This window comes from Octopus sinensis, linkage group LG21 (assembly GCF_006345805.1).
Source record: "Octopus sinensis linkage group LG21, ASM634580v1, whole genome shotgun sequence".
Lineage (NCBI taxonomy): Eukaryota > Metazoa > Mollusca > Cephalopoda > Octopoda > Octopodidae > Octopus > Octopus sinensis.
The window spans coordinates 9,930,743-9,952,968 of NC_043017.1; the positions used below are offsets into that span (position 1 = coordinate 9,930,743).

At 38.7% G+C, this 22,226-nt stretch overlaps 1 protein-coding gene across 1 annotated transcript; it reads left to right on the top strand.

Annotated features, from left to right (window-relative positions):
- The first annotated feature begins 87 nt into the window (after positions 1–87).
- LOC115223037 (kynurenine formamidase-like) lies at positions 88–21,952 on the top strand. The gene is made up of 11 exons (XM_029793467.2): positions 88–289; positions 681–771; positions 2,680–2,784; positions 3,090–3,138; positions 6,998–7,083; positions 7,667–7,745; positions 9,616–9,716; positions 13,584–13,662; positions 15,437–15,572; positions 20,135–20,239; positions 20,726–21,952. Exons 1-11 carry the CDS (start codon positions 254–256, stop codon positions 20,759–20,761), a joined length of 903 nt encoding a protein of 300 aa, XP_029649327.1. The 5' UTR covers positions 88–253; the 3' UTR covers positions 20,762–21,952.
- Positions 21,953–22,226: the final 274 nt, after the last annotated feature.

Below are 22,226 nucleotides of genomic sequence, written 5' to 3' on the forward strand. Positions count from 1 at the left end.
ATGTATGTATGTATGTATGTTATGTGAATGATGGAATATTAGTGTGTATAAATAAGTCTATTCACATATGACACAAAACATAATTAGTGTCTATATGTATACCTGATAGCACTTTGGTATGTAGGTGGCGGCTGCTGTCCATCAGCCAATCTCTGATATGACAAGGGCCGTTAAGGTATTTGGTGTTTTATTCGACTGCCATTCACAACATTATCCTCACAGTTGTTCTCACTGACAGTCAACGAATACAACGATGGAATCAGAAAAATGGAGGAGTTTTGATTTAAAAGTAAGAGAAACCAGTTTGTAAAATAGCCTGAGTTTTTTTTTCTTTTTTGCCCCATTACAAACATACACTGATTTGTTTTTGTTTTAAAAAAGATATGATGGTACTTTTTAAAGTTTTAAAGTTTTAAAAAAATTACATTGATTTCTCACAATCAAAAATTATGATGATGATGATGATGATGATGACAATGATGACAATACTGTATGCATGTATAGTAATCTAAATAGTTGTATTAATTTAGTTAAAGGTAATGTCCATGACAGGAACAGAACTATTTTAGGTCAAAAATGATGTACGGAAACACGGATCCAGATGTAAACCCTCTCCCTCTCTCTTTTTCTCTCTCTCCCTCTCTTTCATTAATTTCAATAATCTCTTTTCTTGGCTTCAGGAACTTGAAAGACAATATTCTTGCAGCCAATGGAGCCACCGAATGCCAGCATCAGAGGTGTTGCCCTCACATATAGAATTCATTAAAGAAAGTAAGATCCACAGAATATTGTTGTTGTCATTCTTGTTGGTGGTATCAGTGGGGATGTCATTGTTGTTGTTGCTGCAACCATTGTTGTTATTGTTGTTGTCCATGTCACCATTTTTGTTGGTATGATGTTTAGGCTGCATACCACCCTATAATAATAATAAATAATAATAATAATTGTGTACAGTGCTCAGGTGCACTACAACTCATCTAAAGTGTATATATAATCAGGTGTAGTTTCGGCAGATTTCGGAAAGCATGAGGGCCTTAAAGGATGCAGTGTCATGGCAGTCAACAACTGACGCAGGCAGTTTATTCCATGCTTCAGCAACTCTGAGCGTGAAAAAATGTTTCCGAAAGTCATGGGAGCTGTGTTGTTTTCTGACTTTGTAGGCATGTCCACGTGTGTTAGACACATGGAGATCAAAAAGGTGTTCAGTGTTGTTGTTGGTGAGGTGGTTGATAACTTTGTGGGTGTTTACCAAGTCTGTCGCCAGACGCCGGAGCTTCAGTGAATCCATGCCGAGGGAAACAAGGCGCTCAGAATATGGTAGGTGTCTGATGGAGGGTATGCGTTTGGTTGCATTTTATTCTAGGAGCTATCTTAGAACTAGCTCCTAATGATGTTCGAAAAGCATTTATTTATTGAGATAATTATCCAGGTGCTTCCCAGGGTCATATTACAGTCTTGCCTATAGTAAATGGAAGTTATAGGTAAATTCATGCTCGGTAAGAACGGCTTCATGAGAGAGACAGGAAACTACCTTGTCCTTTATAGACTGTGATTCCTTTAACCAAGGGCCAAGTAGCAAACCAAGGAACCCATCTTCTTAAGGACATGCTCTCTGTGTCTGCCTCTGCGTGCCTTTCTCTCTCTCTCTCTCTCTCTCTCTCTCTCTCCTCTCTCTCTCTCTCTCCTCTCTCTCTCTCTCTCTCTCTCTCTCTCCCTCCTCTCTCCCTCCCTTCTCTCTCATGTCTTTACTCTTTTACTCTTTTACTTGTTTCAGTCATTTGACTGCGGCCATGCTGGAGCACTGCCTTTAATCGAGCAACTCGACCCCAGGACTTATTTTTTTGTAAGCCCAGTACTTATTCTATCGGTCTCTTTTGCCGAACCACTAAGTAACGGGGACATAAACACACCAGCATCGGTTGTCAAGCAATGCTAGGGGGACACACGAACAGACACACACACACATATATATACATATATACGACGGGCTTCTTTCAGTTTCCGTCTACCAAATCCACTCACAAGGCTTTGGTTGGCCCGAAGCTATAGTAGAAGACGCTTGCCCAAGGTGTCACGCAGTGGGGCTGAACCCAGAACCATGTGGCTGGTAAGCAAGCTACTTACCACACAGCCACAATTTATAATTACCATGGCAACATAGAAACTTCTGATAACACTATGAGATGAGCAAATCATCTGATCTGATGTAACACCAACCTAGTTACGAAACCAACACGGTTTCGAATCTAGGCGTTGCTATATTATCATTGTCAGTGATGATGATGACGAAGAGGAGGAGGAGGAGAAGGAGAAGAATGATGATGACGATGACAACAATGACAGCGACAATAACAACAATGGCAATGGTATTGATGATGATGATGATGATGATGATGATGATGATGATGATGATGATGATGATGATGATGGTGGTGGTGGTGGTGGTGGTGGTGGTGGTGATGGTGATGGTGATGATGATGGTGATGATGATGATGATGGTGATGATGATGATGGTGATGATGATGGTGAAGATGATGATGATGGTGATGATGATGGTGATGATGATGATGATGATGATGATGATGATGATGATGATGATGATGGTGATGATGATGGTGATGATGATGGTGATGATGATGATGATGATATGATGATTTTGGACATTTTCTGTTTTTCTAGAAAGCGATGAGGCAAAATCTTGCATTGACTGCGAGTTGGGAATAAAGATTGGTGATGCCGAGAGACACAAGCTGGACATATTCGGCCAGAAGACTGCTGCCAAGGGTATAACAACCTTTTCGCATTTTATTCTAGAATGGTAAATGGAAATGTGAGATTCTGTCTGAGGACACAATTTCTCACTCTCTCTCTCTCTCTCATGCACAAACACACACATGCACACATTCACACAAACGCACACATATACATGCACACATGCACATACAAATATGCACATACACATTGTTACACACATGCCCCCCCCCCCCCCACATATAACCCACACACACACATCAAAAACTTGTCTTAGTCTATCTTTTTCATGATAAAGATCCTAAAAAAACATAATTTAGTTGATCCTTTTTTTGCAGATGCCCCTATATTGGTCTATATCCATGGCGGTTACTGGCAACTTTTAGGGTCAGTAATATTTTATTTATGTTTATCTTTTTGTAAAGCAGCTCCCTCCCCAACCACATGGTTTCATACCGTGGTGTGGTCCCTTGGACAGGTGTCCCACACTGTGCCCTGGGCTGAGAAAAGCCTTGCAAGTGGATTTCTTAGATGGAAACTGAAAGAAGCCCATCTTATACATATATATATATATAGTCAATAATAAAAGGGTAAAATTAATTAATTATTAATTAATAATTTTACCAAGTAGTGTTCAGTATGTAAAAAGACCATTTACGGTATATTTAAAATATTACGTTATATAATTAGGGTTCAGTAAAAAAATTTACTTTACCACACACCGAACTTTAGGAAATAGCAGCCAAAAATTTTTAGCTATTTCCTCTACTATAATTATATAACGTATATATATATATATATATATATATATATTATGTGAAATAGAAAGATGAATAATCTTGTAGTAGATTAATCAAAAGTTTAACCGATACCTTAGTAGCAAAAATCACAGCAGTAAACAGCACGGTTGGAGGTACAACCATCTGGCGTTGCAACCGTGCGTTGGTGCGGATAATTGAAATTAAAACATTATTGGTGAATTGAAGAAATGGAGCTGAACGCAGATTGAACAGAAATCGTTTTATTTCATTCTACACGTGTTTCGAAAGGCACAAATTACCAAAATCCGATTGAATAATGGGACCATATTGTGTCTTTCTCTTCAGAAGAAAAAAGGAAATCCGTTGGAAAAACAAAAACAGAACAGAGGCGGAGCAAAAACAAATCGAACTGTGCTCCTAAGAGCCCATGGCGAAACTGTTTATCAGTGTATGTTGAGAACCGGTGGCTGAAGAATTCAACAGGTCAGGCATCGGTCAATCATGTGGGTGAGGGTGTATAGATGTTCTTTGTGACCGAGAATAAAGTTCTGACTATTTAAAGAATATTGGATGTTTTATAAGGGGCGAGAAAAAATCTACTTAGAGACGTGTGTGTGTGTATACTGTTCTATATATATATATATATATATATATACATACATATATATATATATTTGAGTAATTGAATGAATTATCTTATTAAGGATAATTTGAAAGATTACCGATACCTGGGTAGCAAATTCACATCAGAAAGAACACGGTTGAAGCTACGTCCCTAGGGCATAGACTACGTATCTTCGTGCGGAAATTTGTATGTTTATTTTAAAATTATAAGTATATGAAAGAATGGAGTTGAACGACTAGTTAACAAATATCCTTTATTCTCGATATATGTTTCGAAGGCTGCATATTGCTAATTCCGAAGGAATAAGGAGTACATTATGCAGATTTCTCATCAGGAAAATCAAGGAACTTATATCGACATCAAAATGCACAAAAAACTTTTAGCTGACCGCTCTCAAGGAGCCCATGGCGATAATGAGTCTCTTTATAATGAGTGACATCAGAGTGGCTGAATGTAGAAGAATCTAGAAGTTTCTAAAGGTTCAAGAGTTCAAACGAAGTAGGAGGAGGGAGGCATAAGAATAGTAAGGTGAGAGAGTGCAGGTCAAAAGAATGGTGGGTTTAAATGATTTCTTTTGTGATTGAGTGCCTGTGTGTGTGACTGTATATAACTGTCTTAATGTGTGTATGTGTGTGTTTGAATGCGTGATTGTGTTTGTGGATGTGTAGATGTCAGAAAACTGACAGCTGTGAGTTGAAAGGTCTCTATCTGTGTGTTCGATTATGTTTACTGTAGGGAAAGGAAAGTAGATAGCGAAAGGGAGAAAGAATCGGGCGAGGTGAGAGGCAACGCAATAATGGATAGTAGTAATTGGGAATATAAGAAAATCTTTTTTGACTATTGGGGTGAAATATAGCAAAAATTTTTTTTTTTTTTGGTGGGGAAATCGAGGGGTTATCTATATTAGTCACTATTTATATGAATGAAAGGTGTGTCTTTTCCAGTGTAAGCACCTGTAGGATCTTTCGACGATTGTGTTTATTAAAGGGCCTTTGGCGAACAAAATATGAAAAAGTTCGGAATTACAGATGCCACAAAATTTTCTGCCTTTATCAAACGGGAAGGACACCGACAAAATGGACCATTCGAGCTTGAATGTAGTGTTATTGTTCTTCAGACGCCAGACTAATTTGCTTAGCCCCATGCTGTGTTGCTTTCTCTTATCTCTGAAAGTGGAATAATGGTTGGAGATCCTTTGGGATAATTTAGAAGAGGTTGCACCAATATAGAAGTAGACATCGGTTCCAGAAGAGATTTTGCATTGGTAAATGGTGTTTCTAATTTTGGAATTTTTGGATAAGAACTTTAATCTGTTGGGGTTGGTTTCCGATACTAAGACAGAGTTTTTATTGTTGTGATAGGTGTAAAAATTGTTGCTGGCTTTGGCCACGATACTATTCATCTTATTATCATTACTATTATCATTAAATTTTTGCTATATTTCACCCCAATAGTCAAAAAAGATTTTCTTATATTCCCAATTACTACTATCCATTCTTGCGTTGCCTCTCACCTTGCCCGATTCTTTCTCCCTTTTGCTATCTACTTTCCTTTCTCTTCAGTAAACATAATCGAACACACAGATAGAGACCTTTCAACTCACAGCTGTCAGTTTTCTGACATCTACACATCCACAAACACAATCACGCATTCAAACACACACATACACACATTAAGACAGTTATATACAGTCACACACACAGGCACTCATTCACAAAAGAAATCATTTAAACCCACCATTCTTTTGACCTGCACTCTCTCACCTTACTATTCTTATGCCTCCCTCCTCCTACTTCGTTTGAACTCTTGAACCTTTAGAAACTTCTAGATTCTTCTACATTCAGCCACTCTGACGTCACTCATTATAAAGAGACACTCATTATCGCCATGGGCTCCTTGAGAGTGGTCAGTTAAAAGTTTTTTGTGCATTTTGATGTCGATATAAGTTCCTTGATTTTCCTGATGAGAAATCTGCATAATGTACTCCTTATTCCTTCGGAATTAGCAATATGCAGCCTTCGAAACATATGTCGAGAATAAAGGATATTTGTTAACTAGTCGTTCATCTCGATTCTTTCATATACTTATAATTTTAAAATATATATATATATATATATATACAAAAAAGGATGAAATATAATTAATTTGATAAAATTAATAAATTTCACCTAGTAGATTTTTCGGTATTGAAAAGACCATATTTGGTAAGAATTATATTAATTATAATAAAGGGTTAATTGCGACAAGTTACTCAAAACCACATACCGAAAATATTAGAAATAGCAGCCAAATAGATCACTATTTCTCCTACTAATAAAAAAGTCTCCACAAACAAACAGAATTTGTAACCTGTATATGGTAAAGAGAAAGAAAATAACGAAATCCCAGCCTATGGATTAATTATAGATGAATCGTTTCTGGATTAGAATCGAAGGTTCATTTCCTTGTCATTTCCTTTATATATATATATATTTTTTTTCTCTCCTTGTTTCTTTCTGTGTTTCTTTTCTGTGTATCTTTCTGTTGAAGAGCGTAGGCTCGAAACGTAAAAGACTTGTTTTATTTATATTCCTGAGCGCCATACTAATACAATTGTTTGTTTGTATTCCACCTGCCTTCGTCTTTTGTTTATTTTCATAAAGCTTCCCGTTATATATATATATACATATATATATATATATATATATATATATATATTATATATGTGTGTGTGTGTGTGTGTGTGTGTGTGTATGTGTGTGTGTGTGTGAAGACAGATAGATAGATTAACTCATACAGAGAGAGAGGGCGAGAGAGATAAACCAATTGAATTTTAATCAAATAAATAGGGTAATTAATTAGAGTTATCTAATTATTCCAGACGTGAATTATCATCATATATGGTTAAGCCTATCGTGAAAATGGGTGGAATCGTATGCCCAATTGGTTACAGCATTGCACCTTATGGTAAGTAATCAGACTTTTAATTTCTTTTTTTTTCTTTTGGTGAGGGCAGGGGTAGGATGGGACGGGGGTGGGGGAAGGTCAGGAATTTTTTTCTTTTTACGTAAAAGCATTGTTTCATAAAGGGTTCCATGGGCCAACCACTGGTTCACTGCATTTAGAATGATGTGAGTGGGGGGAGGGAGCAGGAATGTATGTTTATGTGTGTGTGTGTGTATGTTGTGTGTGCATGTGTGTGTATTTGTTGCATGTTTTGAGTGTTTATGTGTGTGTGTGTAAAACAGTGGTCTTCAACCAGGGTTCCGCGGAACCTTAAGGTTCCGCCAGTACAGTCCAGGGGTTCCGCAAGAAGTTACCAAAACTGCTAAAATCGGCAGTAATTTTTAATTCTCCTGTGCAGATATGTGTGCATAAGACTATTAAATTGCTGCACAGGGGTTCCTCGAGCCAGTGGAATGCTTCCTTGGGGTTCCGCTCCAGCAAAAAGGTTGAAAAGCACTGGTGTAAAGCATGTGGAACAGATACTACACTCACGAAATTGCTGTTGTGTCTAACGAATAATTTAATATATGAAATGTTTATTAAGGAACCATGGAGCAAATTGTTGATGAGGTGAAGAAGAGCGTCGCCTATGTCTTAAAATTGGCCAAGGATCGTGGATCAAGGTGAGTTCACTCTGGTGTATCCAGCAATTTACTTTTTATATTGTTGGACATATTTCACACATACATACATATCAATCTATCTATCTGACTATGTATGTATGTATGTATGTATGTATCTATCTATCTATCTTTATATATATATACAACCACACACACACACACGTACTGACATATGTACTGACACACATACTGACACACGCATTGACACATGCACACAAACACACACACACATTCTTCTCTGCTCATGGATCACAAGAATCATTACATCATTGGACAAAATGAATATCTTTTAGTGTTTTATTTTGAGTGCCATAACATTTACTTTTAGCTTTTGTTGCTGTCTTTCTTTACTGGAATCATGCGTCTGCTTTCTGATCTCTCTTTTAACCTTTTCCAATAAGTTATAATAAACCTGAGTGCTGGATACTATAAACTCATTATTTTTTAAAACAATTCTGTAATAATGTTTTACTAACATTTAACTCCTGGTTCCATGTTCAAAATTTTGGAAGCAAGGAATAAACTATTTATTACATGATAATAATAATGAAATTATTGTATACAGTGCTCAGGTACCCACAACTTGTCAAAAGTGCATATAAAGTATATGCAGTAATGTACAAATGTCTGGAAAGCGAACAATGCATGAGTCAGATACATGCTTGTGTGTGTATGGAGGGGAAGAAATCAGGTGTAGTGTTGGCGAATCTCAGAAAGCATGGAAGTTTTGAAGGATGCAGTGCTCCGACAACTAACAACTGATGCCGGCAGTTTGTTCCATGCTTCAACAACTCTCAGCGTGAAAAAATGTTTCCGAAAGTCATGGGAGCTGTGCTGTTTTCTGACTTTGTAAATATGTCCACGGGTGTTAGACGGGTGGAGTTTGAAAAGGTGCTCAGAGTTATTGTTTGTAAGATGGTTGATAATTTTATGGGTGTCTGCCAAGTCAGCTGTCATACCTGCCTCTTTACAACAAACTTGTGAAAGTAGATGACATAGTCAGAGATTCACTATGGCAATTTAGCCTTTTATATTTACATAGTTGATAAAGATAACAAGGCACATATTAGCCTTGCTTCACAACATTTTAATCCAGTACATTCAAAAGCAGTCATCTTTCTGAAAGATCTTCCATCTTCCATCCAGGATATGTATCACTTATCCAATCTGACCAAGAGCTAGTGTCCACCATCGGCTATTGTCAGACCAGGTAGGTGGTGCATACGGCCTTTCATTTCTACATGTTTTATATGACCCTGAAAAAAAGAAGATTGATTACATCCCAGTGAAATTTGGATGCTGAACACTATAAAGTATTCAGTTTTGATGGCCAGTTTATCTGCCCCTTCGTAGCAAACTTTTAAAAGAAGGCAATGTAGTTCTAGATTTGCTTTGTTAGGTTTGCGTTTTTGCCTTCCATGTTTGGGGATAAATAATGTTCTGCCACAGAATGCTGACACAAACTGGTTTTGGTTTACGGCTTTTTAACCCTTTCATTACTGTATTTATTTTGAGATGTTCTGTGTTTCTTTCAATTACTTTAAATATAACGAAGTATTTCGTAAAATAACTTAGTTATCATTCAACTAGTTTTAGGAACATAAATTGTGACTAAGGTTTGGTGGAAGATTTTAAATGAAAACTTATGAAAACAAGACATTTGTACTTAGAGCCAGAACCGGTTTCAGCCGGGTTGATAACGAAAGGGTTAATCCATCACAATAAAAAAAGCAGCCTTGTTTCCAAGAGCTTCCTCGCCTTCCATCTAGACTGTGTACCACTCAACTGATTCAGGCAGGTCGTGAGTATAGACTTCCAGTTATTTAAATCTTTCATGTATTAACAGAATTGTTAACATCCGTAATTTCAGAGGTGTGTATGTGAGTGGACATTCTGCAGGGGGTCACTTGACAGCCATGATGCTCACTGTCGACTGGCAAGCAGAAAGTGTGGATTCTTCTTTACTCAAAGGTAAGAGAAGGGATTTCTATTTTGTCTCCTTACTTTTATGACAGTTCATGAAAGGGTTCATTGTTGTCATCATCAGCACCATCGTTGTCATCATCATCATCATCATCATCATCATCATCATCATCATCATCATCAACATCATCATCATCAACATCATCATCATCATCATCATCATCATCATCATCATCAACATCATCATCATCATCATCATCATCATCATCACCACCACCACCACCACCACCACCACCACCACCACCATCATCATCATCATCATCATCATCATCATCATCATCATCATTGTTGTCACCAGTCTAATGTCCACCTCGACAAAGTTGCAAGGGTAAGATGGAATACTTTGAGGTAGATTTTTTTTCTGCCAGATGCCCTTTCTTTTGCCAACTCTTACCTGTTTTCAAGTTTGCTAATATTTTCCCATGCAAGATTGGAAATGGGCCAAGCTTGTTTGTTACCATTATGCAATGCCAAGACAATGTCAGGACAAGAGAGCACGCACACACACATGCACATGCATAAACACACACACATACTCACAAACACACACAAACTCACGCATACAGACACATTTACACACACACACATTCACATGCATAAACACACACACATACTCACAAACACACACAAACTCACGCATACAGACACATTTACACACACACACATTCACATGCATAAACACACACACAAACTCACAAACACACACAAACTCACGCATACAGACACATTTACACACAACACCATTCACATGCATAAACAACACACACAAACTCACAAACACACAAACTCTCACGCATACAGACACATTTACACACACACACATTCACATGCATAAACACACACACAAACTCACAAACACACACAAACTCACGCATACAGACACATTTACACACACACACATTCACATGCATAAACACACACACAAACTCACAAACACACACAAACTCACGCATACAGACACATTTACACACACACACATTCACATGCATAAACACACACACAAACTCACAAACACACACAAACTCACGCATACAGACACATTTACACAACACACATTCACATGCATAAACACACACACAAACTCACAAACACACACAACAAACTCACGCATACAGACACATTTACACACACACCACATTCACATGCATAAACACACACACAAACTCACGCATACAGACACATTTACACACACACACATTCACATGCATAAACACACACACAAACTCACAAACACACACAAACTCACGCATACAGACACATTTACACACACACACATTCACATGCATAAAACACACCACAAACTCACGCATACAGACACATTTACACACACACACACATTCACATGCATAAACACACACACATACTCACAAACACACACAAACTCACGCATACAGACACATTTACACACACACACATTCACATGCATAAACACACACACATACTCACAAACACACACACAAACTCACGCATACAGACACATTTACACACACACACATTCACATGCATAAACACACACACACTACTCACAAACACACACAAACTCACGCATACAGACACATTTACACACACACACATTCACATGCATAAACACACACACATACTCACAAACACACACAAACTCACGCATACAGACACATTTACACACACACACATTCACATGCATAAACACACACACATACTCACAAACACACACAAACTCACGCATACAGACACATTTACACACACACACATGCACATGCATAAACACACACACATACTCACAACAACACACAAACTCACGCATACAGACACATTTACACACACACACATTCACATGCATAAACACACACACATACTCACAAACACACACAAACTCACGCATACAGACACATTTACACACACACACATGCACATGCATAAACACACACACATACTCACAAACACACACAAACTCACACATACAGACACATTTACACACACACACATTCACATGCATAAACACACACATACTCACAAACACACACAAACTCACACATACAGACACATTTACACACACACACATTCACATGCATAAACACACACACATACTCACACATACACACACATTTACACACACACACATGCACATGCATAAACACACACACATACTCACGCATACACACACATTTACACACACACACATGCACATGCATAAACACACACACATACTCACAAACACACACAAACTCACACATACAGACACATTTACACACACACACATTCACATGCATAAACACACACACATACTCACAAACACACACAAACTCACACATACAGACACATTTACACACACACACATTCACATGCATAAACACACACACATACTCACAAACACACACAAACTCACACATACAGACACATTTACAACACACACACACATGCACATGCATAAACACACACACATACTCAAACACACACAAACTCACACATACAGACACATTTACACACACACACACACACATTCACATGCATACACACACACACATACTCACAAACACACACAAACTCACACATACAGACACATTACACACACACACACATTCACATGCATAACACACACACAATACTCACAAACACACACAAACTCACACATACAGACACATTTACACACAACACATTCACATGCATAAACACACACACACATACTCACAAACACACACAAACTCACGCATACACACACATTTACACACACACACATTCACATGCATAAACACACACACACACATACTCACAAACACACACAAACTCACGCATACAACACATTTACACACACCACACATTCACATGCATAAACACACACACAAACTCACAACACACACACAAACTCACGCATACAGACACATTTACACACACACACATTCACATGCATAAACACACCACATACTCACAAACACACACAAACTCACGCATACAGACACATTACAACACACACACACATCACATGCATAAACACACACATACTCACAAACACACACAAACTCACGCATACAGACACATTTACACACACACACATTCACATGCATAAACACACACACATACTCACAAACACACACAAACTCACGCATACAGACACATTTACACACACACACATTCACATGCATAAACACACACACATACTCACGCATACACACACATTTACACACACACACATTCACATGCATAAATATCTGTGGTTATACTTAACCAATATCCAGCATCTTCTGCAACTCCATGGATGCTGTGAACATACTGGCAGGTCTTTCCTTTGTGTTGTATCCATGAGTGAATAGATGGTAAGAGTCCTTGGGACCAGGCACTTGCTACTGGAAACAGCCCAGGCACAAGAGAGTTGGTTAAACTGCTGTCTCTGCAATACCATTGACCAACAATGAAAAAGGCCAACAAAGCAATTATAAGATTGCGAGAAAAATGAAATCAGATTTAAAAGAAAAGATTTGAAGGATAAGCTCAACTTTATATCAAAACAACCACAATCTTCTGTCAAGAATAGAAGACACGATATAATATGTTTTAGCCCTCCATCACCCAACCATGATTATTTAATAGAAATAATGTTAAGGTTATATACAGTTGCACAAGAAATATTTGGACTCTTTTAACTTGTAAATCTCAAATAATGAAGGAAAATATTGAATTAGGTGAATAAATTGAAATGGTTAAATAGGATTCCTGGAACCATGACGACGATGATGATGGTGATGGTGATGTTGTTGAGGATGATAACACCAACAATGATGGTGATGATGATGACAAAGCGGATGATGATGATAGTAGTGATTATGATGATGATGACTATGATGATGACTATGATGATGATGACTATACTCAATATTTCAGGTGTCTTCCCAGTGAGTGGTGTCTATGACCTTCGACCTCTTGTGCATACAAGCGTCAACGAACCTCTTAAAATGACTGAGTAAGTACGAAAGCTGTGATTTAAAGTTTTGTATTTATTACTGGGGTGGGAGGGGCGAGGCAGGGGGGATGGGTGGCAGTGTGACACTACATTATGTCTACTGGCACACTGGTGTAAGGTGAATGTGCATCACCCTGGGTCTATTGTCACACTGTAGTAGGAAAGGTTTGTGGCACACTGTAGGGGACGTGCCACACTCCAGTAAGACAGGGGTTGTGACACACTACAATGGCTGAGGCACATTACACAGAGTCCAAGGTAAAAGTGTGTGGGAAGGAGCTGTGCTGTATTGAGACACAGCCACACTGGGCAGTTGCCTGACGTCTCAGGGTTTTAGTAGGGGCCAATTAGGGCTTATATATGTTGTAGCTTGCTGACAATAAATAAATACTATAGAACCCAGGGAAGAGGCCTCATGGATCTAGGGACCTAATTCTGGTTTATGTATGCTGTAGTTTGCTGCCAAGTAATAAATACTAAAGGGCCCAGTGGTTTGCCCAGGAGACTCACAGGTATAGGGGCCCAATTCTGATCCATGTATGCCATGGTTTGCTGTCAATAAGTGCTAAAGGGCTCACTGTACATGTTCTGAGTTCAAATTCTGCCGAAGTTGACTTTGCCTTTCATCCTTTCAGGGTCGATAAATTAAGTACCAGTTGCAATCTAATCGACTGCCCCCACCTCCTCCAAAATTTTGGGTCCTGCACCTAGAGCAGAAAGGAATACTAAAGGGCTCAGTGTACTGATTTTCCCAGGGGCCTATAATGCTGTTAAGATGACCTTGGGTATGGGTTATGGGCACTGTCCCTCCCTCTCTGACCATCTGGTAAAAACAGAAACACTATCATAGATGATGTGAATATGGGGATAGCTCAGTACGACTGAGATGGTGAGGTGTGACATATTGAAGCGGGGTCACTTTCCTAGGGAGTCGAGAAGGTGTTGTTGTGGTTGTTGTGGCACTCACACATACCGGGGTTGTGAGACATATTTTTTAGAATTTAATCAAGGTGAAGATGGAAAAAAAGTGCTTCTGCAACATTGGGTTGTGAATATGGACAGTACTATGAGGTGTGTGTATAACACTGAGGCTTGTGTACATAACACTACACATCATTGATAAGCCGCAAGAGTACTGAAATGCATCACTGCTCAGATGCTTTCTCATCTCCTTCCAAGATAATCATAGACACAATATGTTTATGAAATGATTTTCTGTCAGACAAAAACTACAGTATCATATCTTTCAATGGTGTGTAAGCATTAAATATGATACATAAATGGTATTACAAGGAAGGCGGTGAGCTTGCAGAAACACTAGTGTGCCAGGTGAAATGTTTAGCGGTATTTCGTCTGCCGTTACGTTCTGAGTTCAAAATTCCGCCGAGGTCGATTTAGCCTTTCATCCTTTCGGGGTCGATAAATCAAGTACCAGTTACGCACTGGGGTCGATGTAATCGACTTAATACCTATGTCTGTCCTTGTTTGTCCCCTCTATGTTTAGCCCCTTGTGGGTAATAAAGAAATAGGTATTACAATTTAGTTCTGTTTCAGTTGCTTACATAAAGTTTTTAGTAGATTTTTCAGGCCCAAACTCGAAAAGGGTTCATTTGATTTGATCTAGTTTCAGCTCATGAGCTGTGGCCAAGCTACGGCACCCCTACAAGCTTCCTCTACGAACCCCACTCAGTGTCTACTCAATCAACATTTTTAATTATAATTATGTTTTTTTACGTGTATTATTTTATTTTATTTTATTCCTTTATTTTTACAGAGAGTCTGCCCAGAAAATCAGTCCTGCGTTTTTGACAAACAATATAATCAAGTTCAACAGAAACCGTGTCATTAAAATGTTTATTGCAGAACATGATTCTGAAGAATTCCATCGTCAAGGTGAAGAATTCTACAATGTAAGGACTATTTTCAGCATATTTCATCCTTCATCATATGTATGCATATATGTATGTATGTGTGTATGTATGTATGTATATATTTATGTATGTATGTATGTATGTGTGTATGTATGTATGTACGTATGTATGTATGCATGTGTGTATGTATGTATGTATGTATGTATGTGTGTATGTATGTATGTATTTATGTATGTATGTATGCATGTGTGTATATATGTACATACGTATGTATATATGTATGCATGTGTTTCATCCTTCTTCATATGTATGTATATATGTATGTATGTATGCAGGTGTGTATGTACATACATATGTATGTATATGTGTGTATGTATGTATATGTATGTATGTATGTATGTATGTATGTATGTATGTATGTTTGTATGTATGTATGTATGTATTTATGTATGTATGTACGTATGTATGTATTCATTTTACAAATGGATACGACTCTTTTTCTAACAATATTTGCTACATACTCCATGTGTGTTTCCAAATAGTGAGACATACGTGGTTTTGGGACAGTTTTAACTCTCCTGTTTCAAGCAAACAGGTACATATTGTACACTTCAGGCAATTCCAACTGAAATCCTAGGACTTGCAAGCTGACGACGTAGATTCGGAATAGCGGTCTAAGGGAGACAATCCCTTGCACTTGACCGTTCTACTTTGCGTGAGTGTTCAAAAACTAGCCACGCGACTTTTTCTCCCTACCACTGGCAATTAGGGTCCGGGGCGTCGTGTGTGAAGCTAAGCACTTTATGGACGTGAAACCCTGGGTAACCCTATAAACCAGCCATAACTAACATTCCCTAAATAAATATATAGGCGATCTTGACCGCCAATATTTATATTTTAAGCAAAAATGCTACTTCTAAAATCTCTCTAAGAGATCAATGCAGTAGTATTTGAACTTTCAAGTAATATTCGTAGCGACTTCAACATGGCTGTCTGTTCGAATGGACTCTACTGCGATTATTTAACCCCAAGAGGACATCTCCTCTTGCTGGTTAATGATGCAGAGCTACATACATACATATACACATATATATCTATATATATAAAACTCTAGTTGTGTGAGTGTCTGTCCCCTTCGATTTAGATTCCTAACTCCTCCCACATTTTGCGGTGCAGTTTCACCAAATTCGGGTATCTTATAGTCGTGATTCATATCGAGCCCGTCTGAGTATTAGCGCGCGTCTACGATGAGTCTACGATTTTAAAAATAATTTAACATCATTTTTTTCCATTTCTTCCAATTTTTTCGTGTGTCGATGGCGACGGAGTTGGCGTCCATGCTCACACCTGCACCTGTGTTGCTTCTCCCCCTTCTTCCCTCCCTCGTGAAGCTGTGGGGAAGGGAGTGTAAAGAAATCAACGTCGTAAAGCGTTGTCAAGGAGACCCGCCTTCTTTTAGAACGACGACTTCATGGCTTGAAGACACCAATACAGAAATGGCTAAGAAAGCCCGAAAGCAAATTCTACAAAATCGGGAAACACGCCACACAGGGAAGGTTTCCCGTGCAAAGAATTTGCACAACCGAATGTTTTAGTTGTTACACAACTTTTACTTAAAAAATATTATCCAAACACGAACTTTTGAAGGCAATATTGTATGGCGATGGTACTTGTGAAATATGGTTATTTAGTAGCTAAAATGAGAGAGCAGAGGCATAGTATGGTGGTGGTGGAGGCGGTGGTAGTGACAGCGGTGGTGGCGGTGGTGCTGGTAGTGGTGATGGTGGTCGTGGTCGTCGTGTTTGTGGTGGTGGTGGTGGTGGTGTTGTTGTTGTTGTTGGTGGTGGTGGTGGTCGTGGTGGTGATGATGGTGGTGGTCGTGGTCGTGGTGATGATGATGGTGGTGGTGTTCGTCGTGGTGGTCTTCGTGATGGTGGTGGCGATGGTGGTCGTCGTGTTTGTGGTGGTGGTGGTTCGTCGTGTTTGTGGTGGTGGTGGTGTTGTTGTTGGTGGTGGTGGTGGCGGTGGTGCTGGTAGTGGTGATGGTGGTCGTGGTCGTGGTGGTCGTCGTGTTTGTGGTGGTGGTGGTGTTGTTGTTGTTGGTGGTGGGGGTGGTGATGGTGGTGGTGGTGATGGTGGTGGTGGTGATGGTGGTGGTGATGATGGTGGTCGTGGTCGTGGTGGTCTTCGTGATGGCGGTGGCGATGGTGGTCGTCGTGTTTGTGGTGGTGGTGTTGTTGTTGTTGTTGTTGGTGGTGGGGGTGGTGATGATGGTGGTGGTGGTGGTGGTGGTGGTGATGATGGTGGTCGTGGTCGTGGTCGTGGTGGTCTTCGTGATGGTGGTGGTGATGGTCATGGGCGTTGTGGTGGTGGTGGTCATGGTAGTACTGGTGGTGGTGGTGGCTGAAGCTGTCGTCTGGGTTCTTCCAATTTTTTCGTGTGTCGGTGGCGGCGTTGGCGTTCATGCTCGCACCTGCACCTGTGTAGCTCCTCCCCTTCTTCCCTCTCTCGTGAAGCTGTGGAGAAGGCAGGGTAGGGAAATCAACGTCGTAAAGCGTTGTCAAGGAGACCAGCGTTCTTTTAGAACAACGACTTCATGGCTTGAAGTCGCCGAAACAGAAATCGCTAAAAAAGCTGAAACAGATCCACAAAAACGGCAAAAACCGCCACATAGGGCAGGTTTCCTGCGCAAACAATTTGCACAACCAAATGTTTCAGTTGCTGCACAAATCTTTATATATAAAAGTGAAGTTGTGTGTCTGTCTCCTACGATTTAGATTCCTAACTACTCCCACATTTTGCGGTGCAGTTTAACCAAAACCGGGTATCTTATAGTCGTGATTCATATCGAGCCCTTCTGGGTATTAGCGCGCGTCTACGATGAGTCTACGATTTAAAAAAATTTACCATCATTTTTTCCATTTTAATGCATTTTTTCGCTATTATATAAGGGAAGTAACTCTCTAAAAATGTCTACGATGAGTCAACGATTTAAAAAAAAGAATACCATCATTTTTTATTCTATTTTTAATGCATTTTTTTGCTATAACTCACTAAAAATGCTTATATAGTTATTTCCCTTACAAACCCGAGCAACGCCGGGCGATACTGCTAGTATATATATATATATACTTACGGATATTATAATGTTAGATTATTTATTCATTTTACAAATGAGAACATCAAAAGCATACAAAATATTATATAAATCAATAGATAAGATAATAATACAAATACAGATTTTAAAAGTCATATTATAAATTATTGAAATCGACTTTTAAAATCTGTATTTGTATTATTATCTTATCTATTGATTTATATAATATTTTGTATGCTTTTGATGTTCTCATTTGTAAAATGAATAAATAATCCAACATTATAATATTCGTAAGTTGATGAACAAACTGAATTTATTTCTCCATTTTCTTATTTGTATTATAAATTTACAGTAAAAATATTTCTTTACCTTCACCCATTTAATATAATAAATGAATTAATTGCATTGCAATTAAAAACATTTGTGTATTAAGAATCTGGGTACTTTACCAACAGAATATTGGATAATTGATATCCCATAGTGGGTTACATTCATAAGCCCTATCTTACTTTGTACTTTATATATATATATATATATATCCCTCTCTCTCTTTCGGAGAGGCACTGAGTAGCTATACGCACACATACACACACAGCAGTAACTTCCACCTACCGAATTCAATCACAAAGCTCCGGTCGGCTCGGGGCTATAGTGGAAGACATCTACTCAAAGTGCCACGCAGTAGGACTGAACCCAAAACCATGTAGCTAGGAAGCAAGCTCCCTAACCACACAGCCATGCCTGCGCCTATATATATATATATATAATATATATATATATATATATTATATATATATATATATATATATATATATATATTATATATATATATATTATATATATATATATATATATTGGCTCACCGATAATCGGTGGACGCACACAGTTGCCGAGTGGTACTCGCGTGAGCGGAAAAGACCACCCGGAAGACCTCCACGACGGTCGAGTTACAATTTCAGGAGGATGATTGGGATCACGTGGATGAGAAAGGCGTGATCCAGAGAGGAGTGGACAGCGTGCTGTGACCAGCAGTGTCAAATGGACGCCTGACGGACTGGTCAGTCAAGGTGATCAAGGTGATATATATATATCATCATCATCATCATCATAGGGAGGTGGGAGAAAGCACCATCTGAATCGTGGCCGAAGCCAGTGCTGCCTTGACTGGCTTCTGTGCCGGTGGCACGTAAAATGCACCAATTCGACCGTGGCCGATGCCAGTCTCGCCTGGCACCAGTGCAGTTGGCATGTAAAAAGCACCCACTACACTCACGGAGTGGTTGGCGTTAGGAAGGGCATCCAGCTGTAGAAACATTGCCAGATAAGACCGGAGCCTGGTGCAGCCTTCTGGCTTCCCAGATCCCCGGTCGAACCGTCCAACCCATGCTAGCATGGAGAACGGACGTTAAACGATGATGATGATGATGATGATCAAATATTGATTTTTAAATATTTATTGCACCTTTGTGTACTGTTTTGTCATTAGCTTTTTTATTCTTTGCAGGCTTTGAAGTCTGCTGGTCTCACCATTTCCAATGAAGTCATCCCAGACACTGACCATTTTGATGTCATAGCAAAACTTGCAGAAGATGATTATTACATTATCAAAGTAAGAGAAACTATGCTTTATTTTTACTTTTTTTTTTTTTAAATCACTACTGCTGTGATGTGAATGTATATACAATGTTTATAAATAGGGTTAATATGTAGTGGAATGATGATGGTGATGATGATGATGTTGGTTGTGGTGATGATGATGATAACAGTGATGATATTGGTGATGATGCTGGTGTTGTTGTTGTTGTTGGTAGTGGTGGTCATGGTGATGATGATGATGTTGGTAGTGGTGGTGATAATGATTACAATGGTAATGATGGTGATAATAGTGATGATAATGATGAGGTGATGATTATGATGATGTTGATGGTGGTGGTGATGATGATGATGATGATGATGGTGGTGATGATAAAGGTAATGATATTGGTGATGATGGTGGTGTTGCTGTTGGTGGTTGATGATAAATGTTTACCTTGTATGTTATTGATCTTCCATAGATTAATCTTGTTTTTTATTGATTTATTTATGTATTTTACAGGAAATTATCAAAACTATGGGCTTGACTGTTGATTGAACGAACCTTTGCAGACTTCAGAAACACATTGTAGACATCTATAGAAAGGGTGAAGTGGTTGGTTTATACAGAGCTTTTAGTATCAAAGACCACACACACACACTGATTGATATCTGAAGGTTAAAGACTCATCAATGAAAAAATAGAGATAAATTAAATAAATAATAATTGGTTGTCATCAGTTTTGACAATGTGTTTTCCAGTTGTTTAATCAATGAGGTGGCCTTCTTGTTGGATGGAGTGGGTCTGAAGACCATGTGGTTGGGAAGCAAGCTTCTTAACCCTGCAGCCACACCTGTACCCCATACTTATATACTGAAATTACACTGGGCCTTGGTGTATTATCAATCATGCTTTGTGCTCACTTATTACACAATGTCTGATTCATCTTTTAATCCTGACAAAGAAATTTTTTTGAAAACACGTTTAAAATATAAAGCATTATTACTATAGAAGAGGCACTGAGGCAAATATAAACCCTAGAAGCCAGGCAGACCACAGGACTGTTCAGAAGAATAAATGTGATCTGGGCCAGCGCTTTGATTGTGCCAGAGCATTGTCCTGTCAATGAAGAAGGCAAGGACATCATCATTAGAAGATCTTGTTGCACCAAAGCATGTCCTGTCAACTGTAGTTTATGCAGGAGAAACTTGGAGAATGGTTGTTGAGATAACTCAGAGGTTGAATGCATTTCTACCAAGGATTTCTATGCAGAATATCGAAGGCCACCTGCAGGAAGAGAATCACAAATTCTGAAGTCATGAGAAGAACAAACTTGCACAGCCTGCAGGAGATTGTATTTGAAAGAACTGTGAGACTTGCAGGTTTTCCGATTGCCAGAAGAATGATGACAGAGAGGAAGACCTAAAAGGACATGATGTACCACTTTCTTAGAAGATCAGAAGCGATTTAGCATCACCTGGGAAGATACAGGAGACTATACTGAGAACCAGGATGACTGGAGGCACCTTGCTGCCAACTGTACAAGAGGAACTAAGAATAAGACTAAGACTTGGTTTTCAATATTTTATTTCTAAGAAAAATCACGACTCCCTCTAAACACTCAGCTCCTCTTTGTGAGCTTACGGCACCCACAAAAAGGTGCCACTTCTCGGTTTAAAAACCATTGGTTTACAAGCAATACAAGTGCTGCCAACAGATGCAGGTGTGAAAACAACAATAACAACAAAAAGTACCACAAGAGGCTTTAACAGTGAAAGAGATAGAGCACCAAAAAGTTGGCAGAAATTATTGAAAATATATCTTCTGAGACTGTACACACACATACACACACATATTTCAAAATAGTTGCTTTGGAATGACATTCATTCATTTTTCTTATTAGCTTTTATGTTTTTAAATTTTTTTTTTTGCATTGAAGAATTTTTGTATATTGACAAATTAAAGTATTTATATCTAATTCCATTTAAGAAGAAAATCATTAAGATTACAATTTTTCAGACTT

Coding starts and splice junctions, on each gene's coding strand:
- LOC115223037 (XM_029793467.2), top strand. CDS start 254: ATGGAATCAGAAAAATGGAGGAGTTTTGATTTAAAA. Junction 3,139..6,997: donor GGTTACTGGCAACTTTTAGG/GTCAGTAATATT, acceptor TAATTATTCCAG/ACGTGAATTATCATCATATA. Junction 7,084..7,666: donor TTACAGCATTGCACCTTATG/GTAAGTAATCAG, acceptor ATGTTTATTAAG/GAACCATGGAGCAAATTGTT.